Source organism: Haliotis rufescens, unplaced genomic scaffold (genome assembly GCF_023055435.1).
Source record: "Haliotis rufescens isolate VD_foot unplaced genomic scaffold, xgHalRufe1.0.p SCAF_1, whole genome shotgun sequence".
NCBI lineage: Eukaryota > Metazoa > Mollusca > Gastropoda > Lepetellida > Haliotidae > Haliotis > Haliotis rufescens.
The window spans coordinates 92,846,707-92,872,976 of NW_025963779.1; the positions used below are offsets into that span (position 1 = coordinate 92,846,707).

Sequence of the window (26,270 nt, forward strand, 5' to 3'; positions counted from 1 at the left end):
GCACACTAAATGTACACTGGTACAGATATCTGCAAACAAGCCTGACCTGCTCAGTAATTCAGCGATCTTTGCCGCAATCACAGACCAGTTGTGCAAGGCTACTATGTATTTTTATCACAATGTTTTACGGTCATTTGATTATAGAATTAAGATATATAGATTTATCAGATATACATCGGTTTACATGTTTATAATTATACAATACTTTACATGTGTTTTTTTCGTTTTTGTTGTTTTAACATATGATCATGACTGAAAATAAAACAAAGATTAATAACTTGTTGTTTTATTGTCGTACTCTGAACCATCAAATAAATGTTACCTGAATAGTTTGTACACAAAGGGTGCCATATATCTACTTTGGAATACCTGAATCAATATGGATGAACACGGGCAGACAACTCTGGAATTGTTCTCCTTGGGAATACCCGAATCAATATGGATGAACACGGGCAGACAACTCTGGAATTGTTCTCCTTGGGAATACCTGAATCAATAGGGCAGATAACTCTGACATTGCAAAACCTTCGGCCGACAACGACATCGCTTGATATTGTATTTACGACTAGTTCAATGATTTGCTGCTACTAACAATTAATACAAATTTTTACAAATATATTTACAACAGTTATAACGCCACTAATGTTATTTATCACTATGCTGTTATGGGGCAGCATATTATACGTTGATATTGTTAGTGGCAGCAAATGAAACTGGTGCGGATAGGGTTTTCTTTATCCCCCACTGCAGCTGAAGTCGAGTAAAACTGAGAGTTATCACGATCCCTGGGGTCCTTAAATTATGTGTATCTTTATAATGCGCCAGATGCACAGCTGAAAGTACTCTCAAGGCCTGTGAGGCAGGCACGTCACCATTCACTGCTCTGCTGGGCGAATAGAGACACTTTTCGAACAAAATGAGAAAGGACACACTGCTGAGTCTCAAATACCATCTAAATATACCCCCGAAACCCCACGTACCGTATCGTCACGATATGGCTGAAATACTGTCGATATGACGTTTAATCTTAACTCACTCACTCACTCACTCACTCACTCACTCTGAGTCCTTAAAAACCTTCTAAATATTCCCTCCCCAAGTCCAGCGTACCACACTGTTGAGTCCCGAATACTCTCTAAATGTACCCCCGAAATCCTGCATACCACACTGTTGAGTCCTGAATACACTCTAAATGTACCCCCGAAACACCCGCGTACCACACTGCTGAGTAACGAATAACCTCTAAATGTACCCCCGAAATCCCGCGTACCTCACTGCTGAGTCCCGAATACCCTCTAAATGTACCCCCGAAATCCCGCGTACCTCACTGCTGAGTCCCGAATACCCTCTAAATGTACCCCCGAAATCCCGTGTATCACTGTCTCCCTCTAATTATTGTGGTAAACAGGCAGAAATACATCTAAAACTGCACAACAAGCAAAATATCGAGAATTTTAAGACATACTAGGTCAAATAAGAGATAAGAGAAAATATCAGTTTAGACTTCAAATTCATATTGCACAGTTAACCATTGATTAGCACTAAAATACAAAAAAAAGGAAATATATGATATTGAAATATGTACATACGAAAATAAGACACTTACTAATATAACAACGAGTAAAAACGTAGATAATCGAACACTATCACAGTGACGAAAAGGAATGGAATTTTAAAGTATACTGAACAACAAAATGTCCCGTGACATTGTATAAGATTTAATGCCAAGTTATGTTTTTTACCAAATCTGAAACAATTTCGGTTTGCAACAGATAAAAGACTCCTGTAAGTGTTCAAATGGTTTAGTTTGCCATACTGACTTTAGAAAATCCGTGATTTCATAACACACATGAACATGCCAAAATGTCAATTTACAAATCAATAGCGTGTGTGTCCACCTCTGGTTGCGATGCAAGCGACGCATCTTCGTCTCATTGAATTGACCAGTTCTGTGGGATATCTGTCCATATCAGCTGGAGCATGTTTCGAAGTTCCTGGAGTGTCTGTGGAATACGTGGTTGACGTCGAAGGCGCCGATCCATCTCATCCCACATGTGCTCGATTGGTGAGAGATCAGGGGAGCGAGCCGGCCAGGGGATGACATTCACGTTGTTTTGTTGACGAGAATCCTGAACAAGTCGAGCTATATGAGGCCGGGCGTTGTCATGTTGAAAGGTAATGCCAGGGCCATGACGACGCAAAAACGGTAGAACAACTGGGCCGATGATCTCGTCGCGGTAACGCTGTTTATCGAGATTTCCCTCCACCTCTATCAAACGGGTCTTCTGTCTTGCTGTAATCCCACCCCATACCATAACGCTGCCGCCTCTGAACCGATCATCTTCCATGATACAATGATTGACGTAACGTTCACCTCGACGTCGATACTCGAATCCGTCCATCGTTGTGGCTGAGGTGAAAACGAGACTCGTCAGTGAATAGAACTTGTCCCCAGTGCATGGCCGTCTAGCGTAGACGCTGTCTGCACCACTGTAAACGTGCTTGACGATGGTTTCCTGTCAAAATGGGACGTCTGGTGGGTCTTCTGGCGAAAATCCCTGCACATCTGAGTCGACGACGTACGGTTTGTGAAGATATTCGTCGAAGGCCAGGGATGCTTCTTGCAGTCACTGTTGCTGGCTGGAATCGATTTCGTAGGAGTGTTGTTCGAATCCAGTTGTCTTGTCGATTCCTGCCACTCTGAGGATGGTCTCTGACTGCATTCGTCTGTTGCCAACGTTGCCATAAACACCAAATGGTGTTTCTGTGGACGTTAACTTGTCTTGCAACATCACGTTGACTCGATCCTGCTTCAAGCATACCAATGGGCTCGCAGACGCTCATTTTCGGACAGGCGTGGCATTTCGTAATGTTGAATAATGAATGTGGAATTTTGCTGTTTTTCTGAGTGGTTGTTGTCAGCACGATGCTAAACAATGCATATGGAATCCCGTTAACGCACCTGTTTTCATACCCATTCTTTGGTAGTGAAATGCATGGGGCTTGCATAAAAGTCAACTTTTGCAGGGAATGGATGCTTTTCTGTAGCAGTTGCGTTTTTGTGACTTGATTCCATACATGTACTACAATATTGAAAACCAAACTTTATACACTGTAGATATCGCTGCAATGAAATTACATCACAATGCTTTGCAGACCATTGTGACGTCACTGGCTACCATGACGTCACAATCAAATGACATCACTAATGGCTCTGCTACTGAAGCTGTTTTCAGTACTTTTTACACTAAAGATACTGCTAATTACTGTCCACAAATTGAAAAAGTTGAAAGAATGATGTTGGATGATAAATAAAATCTCACCCTCGTGTCTTTTGATATCAAATATATCAACACTCGTTGATAAAAGTGTCAAAAATCCTCGGCAAGCCTCGGAATTTTTCCACTTTTATCAACTCGTGTTGATATATTTGATATCAAAAGACACTCGGGTGAGATTCTCTATATATCACAGCAAGAGTTAACTTTAATAAAAGCGATAATGACAGGCTAAGATTTGTGTACAGCGAACTGATAAAATGTATCAATCACATAAACATTTAAAAGACTAATATTTGCTGGTATGACTTATTTCCGGGCCCTGTTTGTTTTCAGCATCGGCATGCGCAGTCGGCGGCCAGAAGGTTGAAACTGATATTCGGAATGAAGAAAATGACTGCTGTCATTTTATTACGCACGTTTTTGACAACTTGCTGCTCATACATATCGCCCATGTGTTGAAATTGTGTAAGTGAGAGTTTGCTTAGGGTTTTTAAATTTTATGAAATTTAGATTTATTGGAAAAGACTTGCTCCCATACCAGCAGTTAAAATTAAAAGCTAAAATGCTTTGAAAACAGGTTCTATAAAACTGAGAGAATATTGCATTATCAAATTAAAAATACCTAAGACGCCGAAAGAAATACAATTGCTTTTGGCACTTTTTATATGAATATGCTCCGTGTCAGCATTCCAAGTGAGTTTCGAATCAATAATGGCACCAAGATACTTATATTGTTCAACCATGTCAATATTTTCGTATTCATTAACCACTGGCAGAATGTCAGTCTGCTTTTTTCTGAGATCTAAAATCCCTTTGTCATTTTAACATTCAGAGAAAGATAATTACCCTTGCAGTATTTGACACATTTTGAAATTTGGTAGCGATAATCAATTTCAGACCGCTTTATAATTCCGGCCAGCGCTGGGTCACCTGCAAACTTCACGGTTAAACGAGTGTTTAAATTACTGATACAGTCATTTGTGCAGGAAACAAATAAAACAGGAGAGAGCACACATCATTGAGGGGCACCCGTAGGTGTAAAGGTCACAGATGATTTGATGCCATTTACAGTCACTGGCTGTGGTTTGTTTACAAGAAAAGATTCTATCCATTTAATAATTGTTGAATTACAAGACATCCAATTTATGTTTGTGCATAATCAATTGAGGCTGTATGGTAGTAAAAGCAGGGGAGAAGTCAGCAATCAACATTCGTACAAATGAATTCATTTGGAAGTTTCAAAATATTTACATATAAATATATATATATATATTTCACGCCATTCTTTTAACACCAGCCCACATATATTGTCAGGACCTTTAGCTTTGCAGACTGTAGTGTCAACGCGAGCGTTGAACACATTCAACTGTTGGCAAAGTTCAAGTTACAAGTTATATGCAACACTTATTTCTGCTCGTTTCTTATCTGTGTCAATCACTGTCTTAACGCCCTTCCAAGCCCGTCGAGGATCACAATCAGGAAACGGTCTTTCTTTTTTTGACGTGTATTGTTTACATTTTTCCGTGGCACATGATATTTCTTTCTGAACAGTTGCAACCTTCAACTTGTCCCCAGCACAAACAGCCCTTTCCTTTTCATTTAGTACTTTTGTTATCCACGTCTTATTGTTCAGAAAGATCTTGACAGTTTGAAGGCACAAAACAGTCAACTCTAAAGTTATGTAATGAGTGACAACATCAATCAGTTCCACAAGGTCTGTGCTCCAATTCACGAATACGTCCCAAGCAAGGCACCCTTTCATTGATAAAGAGAATGTAGTGTCAGAGATTTCACCGATCTTAATGTTGGTTTGGCGGATTTTAACTTTTGCGTGTAGGAAGGCGCTAAATAGACTGTATTTGGATCAGATGTTTCCGGCGGAGCTTTAGCCTAAGATTTGAAAGCGTCCTTGACATTGCCATAACAGCGTCCTTGACATTGCCATAACAGGTCAGTCGTCCTACCTTTCCGTGCCGGTCTTGTTACATACTGACTGTAAGCAGGCAATGTGTTCTTGAGACTGCAGTCATTACAATCCCCAAGAATACATTTTGGTTCATTAACAGCATGGTCACCAAGTTAATCCCCATGTTATGAATGTTTATAAATGACGTCAGCAGCCCTGTTGTTGTTAACGTCAGGAGGCACAACACAACACTGAAACAGAGAGTAGCTCCACCTCTTCGGTACACACCATGTCCCTCGCTATAAATGCTTACACCACCTTGTGTAAACAAACACCACCTCCGATAGGTTTTCCTGTTATGTTGACGTCTGCATCAGTAGTGAATGGCGTTCCGAAACCATCAATTTCGAGGCTAGAGTTCTCTATGGCGGCGTTTAACCAAGTTTCATTGAAACAAAGTAGGCAGCTTTCTCGGAATTCAGACATGAACTTCACACAGGCTTCCAGTTCGTGACGTTGACGCCTTATAAGAGAACGCGCATTTGTCATCAAAATAGTAGGTAATGGAGGTCTGGTTTTGCGTGATCTTATTCTTCACATCTGAGTACACATCTCTTACCTCGTTTACAGGCTCAAGTCTGCCCTGTCGTCCTGTGTACACTCCGGGGGTAGTTCCATACGTAAGTCAGTGACATTAGTGAATCCACGGAGCTGTGGTAGCGGTTCCCTTCCGTAGCGTATGGCGGTAAAGTAACGGTCCAGTTTTGTGTTGTGACAGTTTCTAAAAGGCTAGCTGTACCTTTATGAGAGCGAGACCCATGTCTGGCTTCACACTTGCGTTTCCACTTGGGAATGTTTGCGTAACAATAGAAAGTTATTGAGAATGTCCGATTTATTGCCATCCAGAGACATTATTATGATGCTTCAGACAGAAAGTAATCAAAATGTAAATCGTTACTGTTCAGATGGGGTATTGGTTCTCTTTGGGAAAGCCAGTGGATTGTCATCCTCAAGCGTTTTTTTCAGAATTTATGTCGTGTCTGAATATTTAGTCATGAACAGGATTGGTATTCTGGAAAAGGATAGTGAATCTTTATCTTGTCCTGTATTCAAGGTATCGTTTGGTACGGAGCTGTACCTTAGCTGTGTGAACGTCAATACTTTTAGAATGGTTGACATGGGTTCTTTTTCATTAGCTATGCGTTGAAATTAAGAGATACGCTAATATCCCAGAAGATAATATTGTGTTTGAAATGCTGGGTATGTAAAGGACGAATATCACTTTTTGTCTGGTCGTAACAAGCTGCGGGTGGATTACTTACCAAAGAAATATTATGAATATGCAACCAAACAAAAATGTAATCATATCATTATGTCTGCAACTGATCTATCTATCTATATTTATCGAGCGATGTCACATCGAAGTACATTATTGTCAGAACAATTAGATCTGAGGACATCAGGTCCATTGTAAAACAAATATAACCATGGGCCGATGGCCTTCACTTACGAGTGCGTGAGTGAGTATGGTTTTACGCCGCTTTTAGCAATATTTCAGCAAAATCACGACGGGGGACACCAGAAATGGGCTTCACACATTGTACCCATGTGGGGAATCGAACCCAGGTCTTCGGTGTGACACTTTGGAACAAAACTGAATCGAACACTAGAATACTGTGCTAATACTAGAATCGAGTTGGGATGTTCCTCTTTACATCCTTGTGGAACAGACGCATCAGTTTCTGTTTTAAACAGTGTTATTTAGAGTTCTATATCTGTAGTTGTTGACACAGTCCACACTGATAACGTCACAATCAGTCAACTCTCACTGGCGATAGCTCCAGGTCTCGGCGGTGATAGCTCTGCAACATGATGCAGATGTCGGCCATTGACGGGCTGTTCATGTAACGCTGCTCCAAAATGAAGAAAGCGATATATGGGTCATGTATAATAAAAAAAATCACTGGCCGCCAAAATAGTGATATATCCCCGAGAAAGTACCCCACACAGTGTCACACTGGTAGTGTCCCTGTGGATGACTCACCGAAACAAGGAGATTAATCTGCTCTATGCTGGCTAATTGTCCATAGTCCATGTTATTTTGAGTCATATGTATGAATTAATAATGCGGGTGTTTATTAGATTCCTACCCACGATAACAGGATACTGGCCCGCCTAAGGGACGCAACACTGCACAGCGTATTGAACGTGTCCCAACAAGGTGACTATTAACGAGACTTATTATGCATGAAATGTTCCATTCGGTTACCCGTCACTTATAAGAAACCGCAAACCGGCAACACAGCTAAATCCTACAATGACCAGCATCAGTTTGATTAAGTGTCGTTTTCCGGACAGATCAGCCTGCAGACACTCGAAAAACGTGACAAACATGAAGGTCCCAGTAGCCAGCGACTGGAGGAACCCCGCGGCATATGCTTGACCCTCAGTACTCAATCTGCTCTCCGTTAGGGCGGTACCCACGCCGGCCCCAAGGGGCGCTACAGTAGAGAAGAAGATGAGATAAAACAAAGCTGAGCGGGGGTTTTTGGTGTGGGACTCAACAAAACTTAGACCGAGGCTGAACGCGACCAGAGCTTTGTGGAAGCTCATGGCCACCAGCAATGTCCACATTAAGTTAGTACTCGTCTGTATACCTATCACAAAGCCATCGAACACGGTGTGTAGAGACAATGCTATGAACAGAACAAACGACCGGAAGCCGCTCATGTCGACCGGCTGTGGTTGACCGGAAGTAGTGTCCTGCACCGTCACCTTGATATCAGCGACCCCGCTGTCCTCTACGGGATCCGTGTTCGTCACGTTCACATCGTCACTGGAGTTGTTCAAGTCTCTGTTGATATCGCGTGACGTCAGACAGCTCTCGGTGCTGCCGTCCGATTCCCCTACAGATCCGTAGCGAATGTATTGAGGAATACTGGAATCTCTTTTGGTGATTTCCTGGGCATGTGAATTCTTACTGTAATTGACTGTGAGTGTGGTGTTGGATTCCACGGAGGACTCTTTACACATTTTCAGAAGGTTCTCCGTCACGTACATAACCAGGAACCCGATTCCAACACACGCCTCGGTCACAGGGTACGTCACGTCCGGGAAGGCACGTGTCATGGCTCCACGTGCCCCGGGAAGGAGATGCACAAGACAAGTGGCTAGGAATATTCCCCCGGCGAAACTCTGCAGTAAAAGTATGTTGTCGCTTGCAAACGTTTTCTTCTGTAAGAGCTTGCGAAGCAAGACGTAGGGCAGGACTGCACCGAGGAAGGTGACGAGGAATATGACACCTATTGATATAATCTTCACATACAAAGTTTCCATGGTGTACGTGTAACGTCAGCGTAAAGTCCGTCTAGACACAGGACTCCTCCCTGCTTTGGGTGGCGTCTACTAGGGATTGTTCAGGCCACAGGTTGTCCAGAATCCAAGTGTGGTACCTTCCACCAACTCGCGTCAATGTCCACCGATCAGGTGCAGCTGTTTGATGTGATGGTGTCAGTGTGCCGCCCCCTCCGTATCCACGTCACGTGATGCAGTATCTCCCTTATCACTGAAGCCTGTCTGTCCCACTCTCATCATCACACCCTGAATGTGTCACTATGAACGTGACACGTACACTTAAGATAACACAGATATCGATTATCTCAATTACGTTAGTTTGTTGTTCAGTCTTGTGTTATGGATATTGCACTGTTGGGAAATGCCTGATTACGGGTTGTCTCCCTTCCAAGGCGTGTTGTCGGCATGTTTTCCTCTGGCAGATTTAATATTTCAAAACTAAATGAAAATACAAACCTCAACATTCCAATGCGACGCCGTTCTGCACAGTGGTCTGTGACGTCACGTGCTGGGTCACTTGTGTCCGCGTTAGCACTAAGTCCAACAGGCCAATTCCGCACAGTAAGACTTTGGGTCCAGGGCCCCGTTCCACAAAGCGATCGCAGCGCTACGACTGTCGTAAGCCTATGTTGAAGAATGGAAGTTTCGATCATCTTAGCACTACGATCGCCTTGAGGCAGAGTGTGTTCCTGTGTTCATAAGTAGCTTACTGCAGCCTTTTAAGTTGGTTTAGTTTAACGCTGCACTTGAAAGTGTATCAACTGTTATTATTTGCCATCACGTCAGTTTGATGTGTGGGGAGCTAATTAGAATATTTAGTTTGGCATTAGTATTTGATTGGAATCCGAATTATCCGCCAACACGAAATGGACAGAAACACAACTCACATTACAATATCTATATAGAGTTTCAAACATCATGACATGCATTGAACATAAGAAAGTAGAAGATGGCTTATTAAAAACTGAAATAGCTCAATCCCAATCGATTTTATGCATATTAAATATCATGTACAAAAAAACATACTCCATATTTCGTTTTTTTACAAGATGTACATTGAAAGTATACAAAGTCTTTAAAATCTAATCTAATCAGAACCGCTAGCAATGTTGCAGGGTAGTCAGTACTTTCAATCCGTCACCAAATATGTATATTCTAGTATTGTTTTATATTATTGATAATTCTACTGAGGCTACAGCGACACTTGGGAACCTCGGAGTGATAAAGCACTTACGCATCTTCCATCATGCACATCCCATTCGCAGTAAACCCAATGTCAGCTTTCAACCACGGACCTAGCGGAACCTGGGGCGCACTGCTGAAAAATCGATATGATTGGTTGCAGATTTGGACCACGTGACCATCATGTGACATGCCCAGTGCTGACTTCCAGGACACGAGATAGGAGCACGATGCCGGCCAGATATAATTACTGGTCTGAAAGGTATTTCTTGGCTTTCATCATCCCCTGTAATTACAGAATGTGTAGGAATCAGACAACTATGGCTGGCGTGCTCAGGCTGAGGGTTAGATCCCCACTTGTAGCACAGGCCTAGTTATTGTTGTTTGCCAATCCGGTGGCTTCCTGGTAGTCTGGTTATCGATCTAAGTCCATTTACAGATCTGTTGGAATTCACTCGCCCCTCTATACCACTAGCTCCCCCAGACACCGTCAACACCTAGGTAAGACGTACTGTAGTTGTGTCGTCATTCAACGTTCTACCACCATGATTCATTGTATATTGTAATGAACTAGCTGTTGTATCATCGATATCTTGCCGCATGGCGGTCTCCTGTTTGACGGCCGTGTTACCAGTGACTATATAGTACCAGCCGCCACACGGAGCAGTGATGTGAGTCATATTACAGTTTCAGGATGATTACAATCACATTGTCACAACACCATCCATGTCGTCTTCTCTTATATATTTGTTGCTACCTGTGTCGTATTCTTGTGCTCCATATAGATTGATTGAAAGGATGCACACATGGATTCGCCAAGGTTCGTCTTCAGTGTCAAGTCACGAGGGACGTGCTTGATATTCGTATTACACCACAGTGCAATGTCTTATAATGACATACGAGGGGAACTATACACACACCACACGCACCATCTCAACAGGTGCCGTTGGTAGCGTATTGCAAGCATTCATTATTTTGATCAGTTTACGGGTTTTCGCACCTTTGCATGCGGAATGCTCTCAGCATGTACCAAATACCAAAGTCTCAAATCATGCATGCTTCAGTTTTTACGGAATGTCTTTTCCCCCTAAGTAATAACTAATTAGATATCATTCTAATGGCAAAACGATACTTTGTATATACAATGTGCTGAAAACATATGGAAACAGAATAAGGCGTTCAAAAATTATATTTTTCCTACGCTGTTGTATTTCTTTACAATGTGCATATATTTGCATTCAACCCTTTCTACAATAATCGATTACGTTGACGACTGAGGATACCTAGCAGCAGATGAGACGCGGACGTGGCCGCGGGGTGAGTCATACCGTGCGTGTGTCACACTAGACAGCAGATTCCGTGCAGGGCGCACATACAGGTCGTGCTCGGAGAACCGACCATGATACGCTGCACTTAAACACACACAGACATGTATCCCAGGCCACACACTAAGACAAACAAGCATTTCTCCCTGGTCTTACACTGAAACACAGATATGTCTCCCAGATCTTACACTATCACACAGACATGTCTTCCTGGTCCTACACAAACACATACATGTCTCCCTGGTCCTACACAAACACATACATGTCTCCCTGGTCCTACACAAACACATACAGACATTTCTCCCTGTCCCACACTTACCCACACAGACATGTATTCCTGGTCCCACACTTGCCAACACAGACATGTCTTCCTGCTCCTACACTAACACACACAGACATGTCTTCCTGCTCCATCACTGACACACACAAACATGTCTTACTGCTCCTACACTAACACACACGGACATGTCTTACTGCTCCTACACTAACACACACGGACATGTCTTACTGCTCCTACACTAACACACACGGACATGTCTTACTGCTTCATCACTGACACACACAGACATGTCTTGCTGCTCCCACACTGACACACACAAACATGTCTTCCTGCTCCTACACTAACACACACAGACATGTCTTACTGCTCCTACACTAACACACACGGACATGTCTTACTGCTCCCACACTAACACACACAGACATGTCTTCCTGCTCCTACACTAACACACACAGACATGTCTTACTGCTCCTACACTAACACACACAGACATGTCTTCCTGCTCCTACACTAACACACACAGACATGTCTTACTGCTCCTACACTAACACACACGGACATGTCTTACTACTCCTACACTAACACACACGGACATGTCTTACTGCTCCTACACCAACACAGACGGACATGTCTTACTGCTCCTACACTAACACACACAGACATGTCTTACTGCTCCTACACTAACACACACGGACATGTCTTCCTGCTCCCACACTAACACACACGGACATGTCTTACTGCTCCTACACTAACACACCATGACATGTCTCCCTGGTCCTACACCAACACAGACGGACATGTCTTACTGCTCCTACACTAACACACACGGACATGTCTTCCTGCTCCCACACTAACACACACGGACATGTCTTACTGCTCCTACACTAACACACACGGACATGTCTCCCTGCTCCCACACTGACACACACGGACATGTCTTACTGCTCCTACACTAACACACACGGACATGTCTTACTGCTCCTACACTAACACACACGGACATGTCTTCCTGCTCCCACACTGACACACACGGACATGTCTTACTGCTCCTACACTAACACACACGGACATGTCTTACTGCTCCTACACTAACACACACGGACATGTCTTCCTGCTCCCACACTAACACACACGGACATGTCTTACTGCTTCATCACTGACACACACAGACATGTCTTACTGTTCCTACACTAACACACACGGACATGTCTTACTGCTTCATCACTGACACACACAGACATGTCTTACTGCTCCTACACTAACACACACGGACATGTCTTACTGCTCCTACACTAACACACACGGACATGTCTTACTGCTCCTACACTAACACACACAGACATGTCTTACTGCTCCTACACTAACACACACAGACATGTGTCCCTGTTCCACACTAACACACACGGACATGTCTTACTGCTTCATCACTGACACACACAGACATGTCTTACTGCTCCTACACTAACACACACGGACATGTCTCCCTGGTCCTACACCAACACAGACGGACATGTCTTACTGCTCCTACACTAACACACACGGACATGTCTTCCTGCTCCCACACTAACACACACGGACATGTCTTACTGCTTCATCACTGACACACACAGACATGTCTTACTGCTCCTACACTAACACACACGGACATGTCTTACTGCTCCTACACTAACACACACGGACATGTCTTACTGCTTCATCACTGACACACACAGACATGTCTTACTGCTCCTACACTAACACACACGGACATGTCTTACTGCTCCTACACTAACACACACGGACATGTCTTACTGCTCCTACACTAACACACACAGACATGTCTTACTGCTCCTACACTAACACACACAGACATGTGTCCCTGTTCCACACTAACACACACGGACATGTCTTACTGCTTCATCACTGACACACACAGACATGTCTTACTGCTCCTACACTAACACACACAGACATGTGTCCCTGTTCCACACTAACACACACGGACATGTCTTACTGCTTCATCACTGACACACACGGACATGTCTTACTGCTCCTACACTAACACACACAGACATGTGTCCCTGTTCCACACTAACACACACGGACATGTCTCCCTGCTCCTACACTAACACACACGGACATGTCTTACTGCTTCATCACTGACACACACAGACATGTCTTACTGCTCCTACACTAACACACATAGACATGTGTCCCTGTTCCACACTAACACACACGGACATGTCTCCCTGCTCCTACACTAACACACACGGACATGTCTTACTGCTTCATCACTGACACACACAGACATGTCTTACTGCTCCTACACTAACACACACGGACATGTCTTACTGCTTCATCACTGACACACACAGACATGTCTTACTGCTCCTACACTAACACACACGGACATGTCTTACTGCTCCTACACTAACACACACGGACATGTCTTACTGCTCCTACACTAACACACACAGACATGTCTTACTGCTCCTACACTAACACACACAGACATGTGTCCCTGTTCCACACTAACACACACGGACATGTCTTACTGCTTCATCACTGACACACACAGACATGTCTTACTGCTCCTACACTAACACACACAGACATGTGTCCCTGTTCCACACTAACACACACGGACATGTCTTACTGCTTCATCACTGACACACACAGACATGTCTTACTGCTCCTACACTAACACACACGGACATGTCTTACTGCTCCTACACTAACACACACGGACATGTCTTACTGCTCCTACACTAACACACACAGACATGTCTTACTGCTCCTACACTAACACACACGGACATGTCTTACTGCTTCATCACTGACACACACAGACATGTCTTACTGCTCCTACACTAACACACACGGACATGTCTTACTGCTCCTACACTAACACACACAGACATGTCTTACTGCTCCTACACTAACACACACGGACATGTCTTACTGCTTCATCACTGACACACACAGACATGTCTTACTGCTCCTACACTAACACACACAGACATGTGTCCCTGTTCCACACTAACACACACGGACATGTCTTACTGCTCCTACACTAACACACACGGACATGTCTTACTGCTTCATCACTGACACACACAGACATGTCTTACTGCTCCTACACTAACACACACAGACATGTGTCCCTGTTCCACACTAACACACACGGACATGTCTCCCTGCTCCTACACTAACACACACGGACATGTCTTACTGCTTCATCACTGACACACACAGACATGTCTTACTGCTCCTACACTAACACACACAGACATGTGTCCCTGTTCCACACTGACACACACAGACATGTCTTACTGCTCCTACACTAACACACACGGACATGTCTTACTGCTCCTACACTAACACACACGGACATGTCTTACTGCTCCTACACTAACACACACAGACATGTCTTACTGTTCCTACACTAACACACACAGACATGTGTCCCTGTTCCACACTAACACACACGGACATGTCTTACTGCTTCATCACTGACACACACAGACATGTCTTCCTGGTCCTACACTAACACACACGGACATGTCTCCCTGCTCCTACACTAACACACACGGACATGTCTTACTGCTCCTACACTAACACACACGGACATGTCTCCCTGCTCCTACACTAACACACACGGACATGTCTTACTGCTCCCACACTGACACACACAGACATGTCTCCCTGCTCCTACACTAACACACACAGACATGTCTTACTGCTCCTACACTAACACACACGGACATGTCTTACTGCTTCATCACTGACACACACAGACATGTCTTACTGCTCCTACACTAACACACACGGACATGTCTTACTGCTCCTACACTAACACACACGGACATGTCTTACTGCTCCTACACTAACACACACAGACATGTCTTACTGCTCCTACACTAACACACACGGACATGTCTTACTGCTTCATCACTGACACACACAGACATGTCTTACTGCTCCTACACTAACACACACGGACATGTGTCCCTGTTCCACACTAACACACACGGACATGTCTTACTGCTCCTACACTAACACACACGGACATGTCTTACTGCTTCATCACTGACACACACAGACATGTCTTACTGCTCCTACACTAACACACACAGACATGTGTCCCTGTTCCACACTAACACACACGGACATGTCTCCCTGCTCCTACACTAACACACACGGACATGTCTTACTGCTTCATCACTGACACACACAGACATGTCTTACTGCTCCTACACTAACACACACAGACATGTGTCCCTGTTCCACACTGACACACACAGACATGTCTTACTGCTCCTACACTAACACACACGGACATGTCTTACTGCTCCTACACTAACACACACGGACATGTCTTACTGCTCCTACACTAACACACACAGACATGTCTTACTGTTCCTACACTAACACACACAGACATGTGTCCCTGTTCCACACTAACACACACGGACATGTCTTACTGCTTCATCACTGACACACACAGACATGTCTTCCTGGTCCTACACTAACACACACGGACATGTCTCCCTGCTCCTACACTAACACACACGGACATGTCTTACTGCTCCTACACTAACACACACGGACATGTCTCCCTGCTCCTACACTCACACACACGGACATGTCTTACTGCTCCCACACTGACACACACAGACATGTCTCCCTGCTCCTACACTAACACACACAGACATGTCTTACTGCTCCTACACTAACACACACGGACATGTCTTACTGCTTCATCACTGACACACACAGACATGTCTTACTGCTCCTACACTAACACACACGGACATGTCTTACTGCTCCTACACTAACACACACGGACATGTCTTACTGCTTCATCACTGACACACACAGACATGTCTTACTGCTCCTACACTAACACACACGGACATGTCTCCCTGCTCCTACACTAACACACACAGACATGTCTTACTGCTCCTACACTAACACACACGGACATGTCTTACTGCTCCTACACTAACACACACAGACATGTCTTACTGCTCCTACACTAACACACACGGACATGTCTCCCTGCTCCTACACTAACACACACAGACATGTCTTACTGCTCCTACACTAACACACACGGACATGTCTTACTGCTTCATCACTGACACACACAGACATGTCTTACTGCTCCTACACTAACACACACGGACATGTCTTACTGCTCCTACACTAACACACACGGACATGTCTCCCTGCTCCTACACTAACACACACGGACATGTCTTACTGCTTCATCACTGACACACACAGACATGTCTTACTGCTCCTACACTAACACACACGGAAATGTCTTACTGCTCCTACACTAACACACACGGACATGTCTTACTGCTCCTACACTAACACACACGGACATGTCTTACTGCTTCATCACTGACACACACAGACATGTCTTACTGCTCCTACACTAACACACACGGACATGTCTCCCTGCTCCTACACTAACACACACAGACATGTCTTACTGCTCCTACACTAACACACACGGACATGTCTTACTGCTCCTACACTAACACACACAGACATGTCTTACTGCTCCTACACTAACACACACGGACATGTCTCCCTGCTCCTACACTAACACACACAGACATGTCTTACTGCTCCTACACTAACACACACGGACATGTCTTACTGCTTCATCACTGACACACACAGACATGTCTTACTGCTCCTACACTAACACACACGGACATGTCTTACTGCTCCTACACTAACACACACAGACATGTCTTACTGCTCCTACACTAACACACACGGACATGTCTTACTGCTCCTACACTAACACACACAGACATGTCTTACTTCTCCTACACTAACACACACGGACATGTCTTACTGCTTCATCACTGACACACACAGACATGTCTTATTGCTCCTACACTAACACACACGGACATGTCTTACTGCTCCTACACTAACACACACGGACATGTCTTACTGCTCCTACACTAACACACACAGACATGTCTTACTGCTCCTACACTAACACACACAGACATGTCTTACTGCTCCTACACTAACACACACGGACATGTCTTACTGCTTCATCACTGACACACACAGACATGTCTTACTGCTCCTACACTAACACACACGGACATGTCTTACTGCTCCTACACTAACACACACGGACATGTCTTACTGCTTCATCACTGACACACACAGACATGTCTTACTGCTCCTACACTAACACACACGGACATGTCTTACTGCTTCATCACTGACACACACGGACATGTCTTACTGCTTCATCACTGACACACACAGACATGTCTTACTGCTCCTACACTAACACACACGGACATGTCTCCCTGGGTCTACACAAACACACAGAGACATGTCTTCCTGCTTCATCACTGACACACACAAACATGTGTCCCTGTTCCACACTTACACACACAAACATGTGTCCCTGTTCAACACTTACACAGACATTTCTCCTTGGCTCTACACGAACACACACAGACATGTCTCCCTCCCCCTACACTTACACAGACAGAAATGTGTCCCTGTTCCACACTAACACACACAGACATGTCTCCCTGCTCCTACACTAACACACACAGAAATGTGTCCCTGTTCCACACTAACACACACGGACATGTCTCCTTGGCTCTACACTTACACACACAAACATGTGTCCCTGTTCCACACTAACACACACAGACATGTCTTACTGCTTCATCACTGAAACACACAAACATGTGTCCCTGTTCCACACTTACACACACAAACATGTGTCCCTGTTCAACACTTACACAGACATGTCTCCTTGGCTCTACACGAACACACACAGACATGTCTCTCTCCTCCTACACTTACACAGACAGAAATTTGTCCCTGTTCCACACTAACACACACAGACATGTCTCCTTGGCTCTACACGAACACACACAGACATGTCTCCCCGCTCCTACACTAACACAGACAGAAATGTGTCCCTGTTCCACACTAACACACACAGACATGCCTCCCTGGTCCTACACTTACACACACAGACATGTGTCCCTGGTCCTACACGAACACACACAGACATGTCTTCCTGCTCCTACACGAACACACACAGACCTGTCTCCCTGCTCCTACACTTACACACAAAGACATGTCTCCCTGGTCCTACACTTACAAACACGGACATGTCTCCCTGCTCCTACACGAACACACACAGACCTGTCTCCCTGCTCCTACACTTACACACACAGACATGTCTCCCTGTTCCACACTAACACACACGGATAAGTCTCCCTGGTCCTACACGAACACACACAGACATGTCTTCCTGCTCCTACACTTACACACACGGACATGTCTCCCTGTTCCACACTAACACACACAGACATGTCTCCTTGGCTCTACACGAACACACACAGACATGTCTCCCTGCTCCTACACTAACACAGACAGAAATGTGTCCCTGTTCCACACTAACACACACAGACATGCCTCCCTGGTCCTACACTTACACACACAGACATGTGTCCCTGGTCCTACACGAACACACACAGACATGTCTTAGTGCTCCTACACGAACACACACAGACCTGTCTCTCTGCTCCTACACTTACACACAAAGACATGTCTCCCTGGTCCTACACTTACACACACGGACATGTCTCCCTGGTCCTACACGAACACACACAGACCTGTCTCCCTGCTCCTACACTTACACACACAGACATGTCTCCCTGTTCCACACTAACACACACGGACAAGTCTCCCTGGTCCTACACGAACACACACAGACATGTCTTCCTTATCCTACACTAACACACACGGACATGTCTTCCTGCTCCAACACTGACACACACAAACATGTCTCCCTGTTCCACACTAACACACACAGACATGTCTCCCTGGTCCTACACGAACACACACAGACATGTCTTCCTGCTCCCACACTGACACACACAAACATGTCTCCCCGGTCCTACACTAACACACACAGACATGTCTTACTGTTCCTACACTAACACACACAGACATGTGTCCCTGTTCCACACTAACACACACGGACATGTCTTACTGCTTCATCACTGACACACACAGACATGTCTTCCTGGTCCTACACTAACACACACGGACATGTCTCCCTGCTCCTACACTAACACACACGGACATGTCTTACTGCTCCTACACTAACACACACGGACATGTCTCCCTGCTCCTACACTCACACACACGGACATGTCTTACTGCTCCCACACTGACACACACAGACATGTCTCCCTGCTCCTACACTAACACACACAGACATGTCTTACTGCTCCTACACTAACACACACGGACATGTCTTACTGCTTCATCACTGACACACACAGACATGTCTTACTGCTCCTACACTAACACACACGGACATGTCTTACTGCTCCTACACTAACACACACGGACATGTCTTACTGCTTCATCACTGACACACACAGACATGTCTTACTGCTCCTACACTAACACACACGGACATGTCTCCCTGCTCCTACACTAACACACACAGACATGTCTTACTGCTCCTACACTAACACACACGGACATGTCTTACTGCTCCTACACTAACACACACAGACATGTCTTACTGCTCCTACACTAACACACACGGACATGTCTCCCTGCTCCTACACTAACACACACAGACATGTCTTACTGCTCCTACACTAACACACACGGACATGTCTTACTGCTTCATCACTGACACACACAGACATGTCTTACTGCTCCTACACTAACACACACGGACATGTCTTACTGCTCCTACACTAACACACACGGACATGTCTCCCTGCTCCTACACTAACACACACGGACATGTCTTACTGCTTCATCACTGACACACACAGACATGTCTTACTGCTCCTACACTAACACACACGGAAATGTCTTACTGCTCCTACACTAACACACACGGACATGTCTTACTGCTCCTACACTAACACACACGGACATGTCTTACTGCTTCATCACTGACACACACAGACATGTCTTACTGCTCCTACACTAACACACACGGACATGTCTCCCTGCTCCTACACTAACACACACAGACATGTCTTACTGCTCCTACACTAACACACACGGACATGTCTTACTGCTCCTACACTAACACACACAGACATGTCTTACTGCTCCTACACTAACACACACGGACATGTCTCCCTGCTCCTACACTAACACACACAGACATGTCTTACTGCTCCTACACTAACACACACGGACATGTCTTACTGCTTCATCACTGACACACACAGACATGTCTTACTGCTCCTACACTAACACACACGGACATGTCTTACTGCTCCTACACTAACACACACAGACATGTCTTACTGCTCCTACACTAACACACACGGACATGTCTTACTGCTCCTACACTAACACACACAGACATGTCTTACTGCTCCTACACTAACACACACGGACATGTCTTACTGCTTCATCACTGACACACACAGACATGTCTTATTGCTCCTACACTAACACACACGGACATGTCTTACTGCTCCTACACTAACACACACGGACATGTCTTACTGCTCCTACACTAACACACACAGACATGTCTTACTGCTCCTACACTAACACACACAGACATGTCTTACTGCTCCTACACTAACACACACGGACATGTCTTACTGCTTCATCACTGACACACACAGACATGTCTTACTGCTCCTACACTAACACACACGGACATGTCTTACTGCTCCTACACTAACACACACGGACATGTCTTACTGCTTCATCACTGACACACACAGACATGTCTTACTGCTCCTACACTAACACACACGGACATGTCTTACTGCTTCATCACTGACACACACGGACATGTCTTACTGCTTCATCACTGACACACACAGACATGTCTTACTGCTCCTACACTAACACACACGGACATGTCTCCCTGGGTCTACACAAACACACAGAGACATGTCTTCCTGCTTCATCACTGACACACACAAACATGTGTCCCTGTTCCACACTTACACACACAAACATGTGTCCCTGTTCAACACTTACACAGACATTTCTCCTTGGCTCTACACGAACACACACAGACATGTCTCCCTCCCCCTACACTTACACAGACAGAAATGTGTCCCTGTTCCACACTAACACACACAGACATGTCTCCCTGCTCCTACACTAACACACACAGAAATGTGTCCCTGTTCCACACTAACACACACGGACATGTCTTACTGCTTCATCACTGACACACACAGACATGTCTTACTGCTCCTACACTAACACACACGGACATGTCTTACTGCTCCTACACTAACACACACGGACATGTCTTACTGCTTCATCACTGACACACACAGACATGTCTTACTGCTCCTACACTAACACACACGGACATGTCTTACTGCTTCATCACTGACACACACGGACATGTCTTACTGCTTCATCACTGACACACACAGACATGTCTTACTGCTCCTACACTAACACACACGGACATGTCTCCCTGGGTCTACACAAACACACAGAGACATGTCTTCCTGCTTCATCACTGACACACACAAACATGTGTCCCTGTTCCACACTTACACACACAAACATGTGTCCCTGTTCAACACTTACACAGACATTTCTCCTTGGCTCTACACGAACACACACAGACATGTCTCCCTCCCCCTACACTTACACAGACAGAAATGTGTCCCTGTTCCACACTAACACACACAGACATGTCTCCCTGCTCCTACACTAACACACACAGAAATGTGTCCCTGTTCCACACTAACACACACGGACATGTCTCCTTGGCTCTACACTTACACACACAAACATGTGTCCCTGTTCCACACTAACACACACAGACATGTCTTACTGCTTCATCACTGAAACACACAAACATGTGTCCCTGTTCCACACTTACACACACAAACATGTGTCCCTGTTCAACACTTACACAGACATGTCTCCTTGGCTCTACACGAACACACACAGACATGTCTCTCTCCTCCTACACTTACACAGACAGAAATTTGTCCCTGTTCCACACTAACACACACAGACATGTCTCCTTGGCTCTACACGAACACACACAGACATGTCTCCCCGCTCCTACACTAACACAGACAGAAATGTGTCCCTGTTCCACACTAACACACACAGACATGCCTCCCTGGTCCTACACTTACACACACAGACATGTGTCCCTGGTCCTACACGAACACACACAGACATGTCTTCCTGCTCCTACACGAACACACACAGACCTGTCTCCCTGCTCCTACACTTACACACAAAGACATGTCTCCCTGGTCCTACACTTACAAACACGGACATGTCTCCCTGGTCCTACACGAACACACACAGACCTGTCTCCCTGCTCCTACACTTACACACACAGACATGTCTCCCTGTTCCACACTAACACACACGGATAAGTCTCCCTGGTCCTACACGAACACACACAGACATGTCTTCCTGCTCCTACACTTACACACACGGACATGTCTCCCTGTTCCACACTAACACACACAGACATGTCTCCTTGGCTCTACACGAACACACACAGACATGTCTCCCTGCTCCTACACTAACACAGACAGAAATGTGTCCCTGTTCCACACTAACACACACAGACATGCCTCCCTGGTCCTACACTTACACACACAGACATGTGTCCCTGGTCCTACACGAACACACACAGACATGTCTTAGTGCTCCTACACGAACACACACAGACCTGTCTCTCTGCTCCTACACTTACACACAAAGACATGTCTCCCTGGTCCTACACTTACACACACGGACATGTCTCCCTGGTCCTACACGAACACACACAGACCTGTCTCCCTGCTCCTACACTTACACACACAGACATGTCTCCCTGTTCCACACTAACACACACGGACAAGTCTCCCTGGTCCTACACGAACACACACAGACATGTCTTCCTTATCCTACACTAACACACACGGACATGTCTTCCTGCTCCAACACTGACACACACAAACATGTCTCCCTGTTCCACACTAACACACACAGACATGTCTCCCTGGTCCTACACGAACACACACAGACATGTCTTCCTGCTCCCACACTGACACACACAAACATGTCTCCCCGGTCCTACACTAACACACACAGACATGTCTTCCTGCTCCCACACTAACACACACGGACATGTCTTACTGCTCCTACACTAACACACACGGACATGTCTTCCTGCTCCCACACTAACACACACGGACATGTCTTACTGCTCCTACACTAACACACACAGACATGTCTTCCTGCTCTTACACTTACACACACAGACATGTCTTACTGCTCCTACACTAACACACACAGACATGTCTTCCTGCTCCTACACTAACACACACAGACATGTCTTCCTGTTCCTACACTGACACACGGACATGTCTTACTGCTCCTACACTAACACACACGGACATGTCTTACCGCTCCTACACTCACACACACAGACATGTCTTACTGCTCCTACACTTTCAAACATGGACATGTCTTCCTGCTCCTACACTAACACACACAGACATGTCTTACTGCTCCGACACTAACACACACGGACATGTCTTACTGCTCCCACAGTAACACACACAGACATGTCTTGCTGCTCCTACACTAACACACACGAACATGTCTTACTGCTCCTACACTTACACACACGGATATGTCTTACTGTTCCCACACTAACACACACGGACATGTCTTACTGCTCCCACACTAACACACACGGACATGTCTTCCTGCTCCTACACTTACACACACGGACATGTCTTACTGCTCCCACACTAACACACACGGACATGTCTTACTGCTCCTACACTTACACACACGGACATGTCTTACTGCTCCCACACTAACACACACGGACATGTTTTACTGCTCCTACACCAACACAGACAGAGACATGTCTCCCTGGTCCTACACTTACACACACAGACCTGTCTTCCTGCTCCTACACTTACACACACAGACCTGTCTTCCTGCTCCTACACTTACACACACAGACATGTCTCCCTGCTCAATCACTGATTCACACGGACATGTCTTAGTGCTCCATCACTGATACACACGGACATGTCTTACTGCTCCAACACTTACACACACAGACATGTCTTACTGCTCCTACACTAACACACACGGACATGTCTTCCTTCTCCTACACTTACACACACAGACATGTCTCCCTGTTCCACACTAACACACAAAGACATGTCTTACTGCTCCTACACTAACACACACAGACATGTCTTCCTGGTCCTACACTTACACACACAACCATGTGTCCCTGTTCCACACTAACACAAACAGACATGTCTCCCTGGGTCTATACTTACACACACAGACATGTCTTCCTGCTGCTACACTTACACACACGAACATGTCTTACTGCTCCTACACTAACACACACAGACATGTCTTACTGCTCCTACACTAACACACACAAACATGTCTTCCTGCTCCCACACTTACACACACGTACATGTCTTACTGCTCCCACACTAACACACACAGACATGTCTTACTGCTTCTACACTAACCCACACAAACATGTCTTCCTGCTCCCACACTTACACACACGGACATGTCTTACTGTTCCCACACTAACACACACAGACATGTGTTTCTGCTCCTACACTAACACACACGAACATGTCTTACTGCTCCTACACTTACACACACGGATATGTCTTACTGCTCCCACACTAACACACACGGACATGTCTTACTGCTCCCACACTAACACACACAGACATGTCTTACTGCTCCTACACTTACACACACGGACATGTCTTACTGCTCCCACACTAACACACACGGACATGTCTTACTGCTCCTACACTTACACACACGGACATGTCTTACTGCTCCCACACTAACACACACAGACATGTTTTACTGCTCCTACACCAACACAGACAAAGACATGTCTCCCTGGTCCTACACTAACACACACAGACGTGTCTTCCTGCTCCTACACTTACACACACGGACATGTCTCCCTGCTCCATCACTGATACACACGGACATGTCTTAGTGCTCCATCACTGATACACACGGACATGTCTTACTGCTCCAACACTTACACACACAGACATGTCTTACTGCTCCTACACTAACACACACGGACATGTCTTCCTTCTCCTACACTTACACACACAGAGATGTCTCCCTGTTCCACACTAACACACACGGACATGTCTTACTGCTCCTACACTTACACACACAGACATGTCTTCCTGGTCCTACACTAACACACACAGACATGTCATCCTGCTCCTACACTAACACACACAGACATGTCTTGCTGCTCCTACACTAACACACACAGACATGTCTTCCTGCTCCTACACTTACACACACAACCATGTGTCCCTGTTCCACACTAACACAAACAGACATGTCTCCCTGGGTCTATACTTACACACACAGACATGTCTCCCTGGTCCGACACTTGTCCACTGATATGCCTCCATGGTCCTGTACTGACACACACAGACATGTCTCCCCTTGATCTATAATGACACACAGAGACATTTCTCTCTGGTCCTATACTGACACACATAGACAGATCTCCTGGTCTACTGACACACCGATAGGTCGCACACACACGCACACACACACACACACACACACACGCACACACACACACACACACACACACACACACACACACACACACACACACACACACACACACACACACACACACACACACACACACACACACACACACACACACACACACACACACACACACACACACACACACACACACACTGGTTGCTGGTTGAATCCTGGTAACGGTGGCAGTTTAAGAAGATTCATACAACCTTTGCTTTCGCTTGTATTTCACCTTTTGCACATCCCAAAGGCACTGTATGATATTGTGCCTGAATAATGGCTTTCAATTCATACAGTGTTCGAATAATTACATAAGTAAGCAA

The 26,270-nt window shown here is 45.3% G+C and overlaps 2 protein-coding genes across 3 annotated transcripts in view; one reads left to right on the plus strand and one right to left on the minus strand.

Moving 5' to 3' along the window:
• Positions 1-6,061: 6,061 nt before the first annotated feature.
• On the minus strand, positions 6,062-8,735 carry LOC124134157 (zinc transporter ZIP1-like). Its single transcript, XM_046498836.2, has one exon. The coding sequence runs from the start codon at positions 8,521-8,523 to the stop codon at positions 7,453-7,455; it is 1,071 nt and encodes a 356-aa protein (XP_046354792.1). The 5' UTR covers positions 8,524-8,735; the 3' UTR covers positions 6,062-7,452.
• A 1,166-nt stretch (positions 8,736-9,901) lies between these two features.
• Positions 9,902-26,270, plus strand: part of LOC124134156 (BTB/POZ domain-containing protein 3-like) — a 30,322-nt gene continuing 13,953 nt past the window's right edge. The window contains exon 1 of one of the 2 annotated variants that reach the window (XM_046498835.2): positions 9,902-9,985. The gene's annotated coding sequence lies outside the window, so the exon portion shown is untranslated. Of the gene's footprint in view, positions 10,225-26,270 lie in introns of both variants that reach the window. The other variant, XM_048403717.1, reaches the window with a different exon arrangement.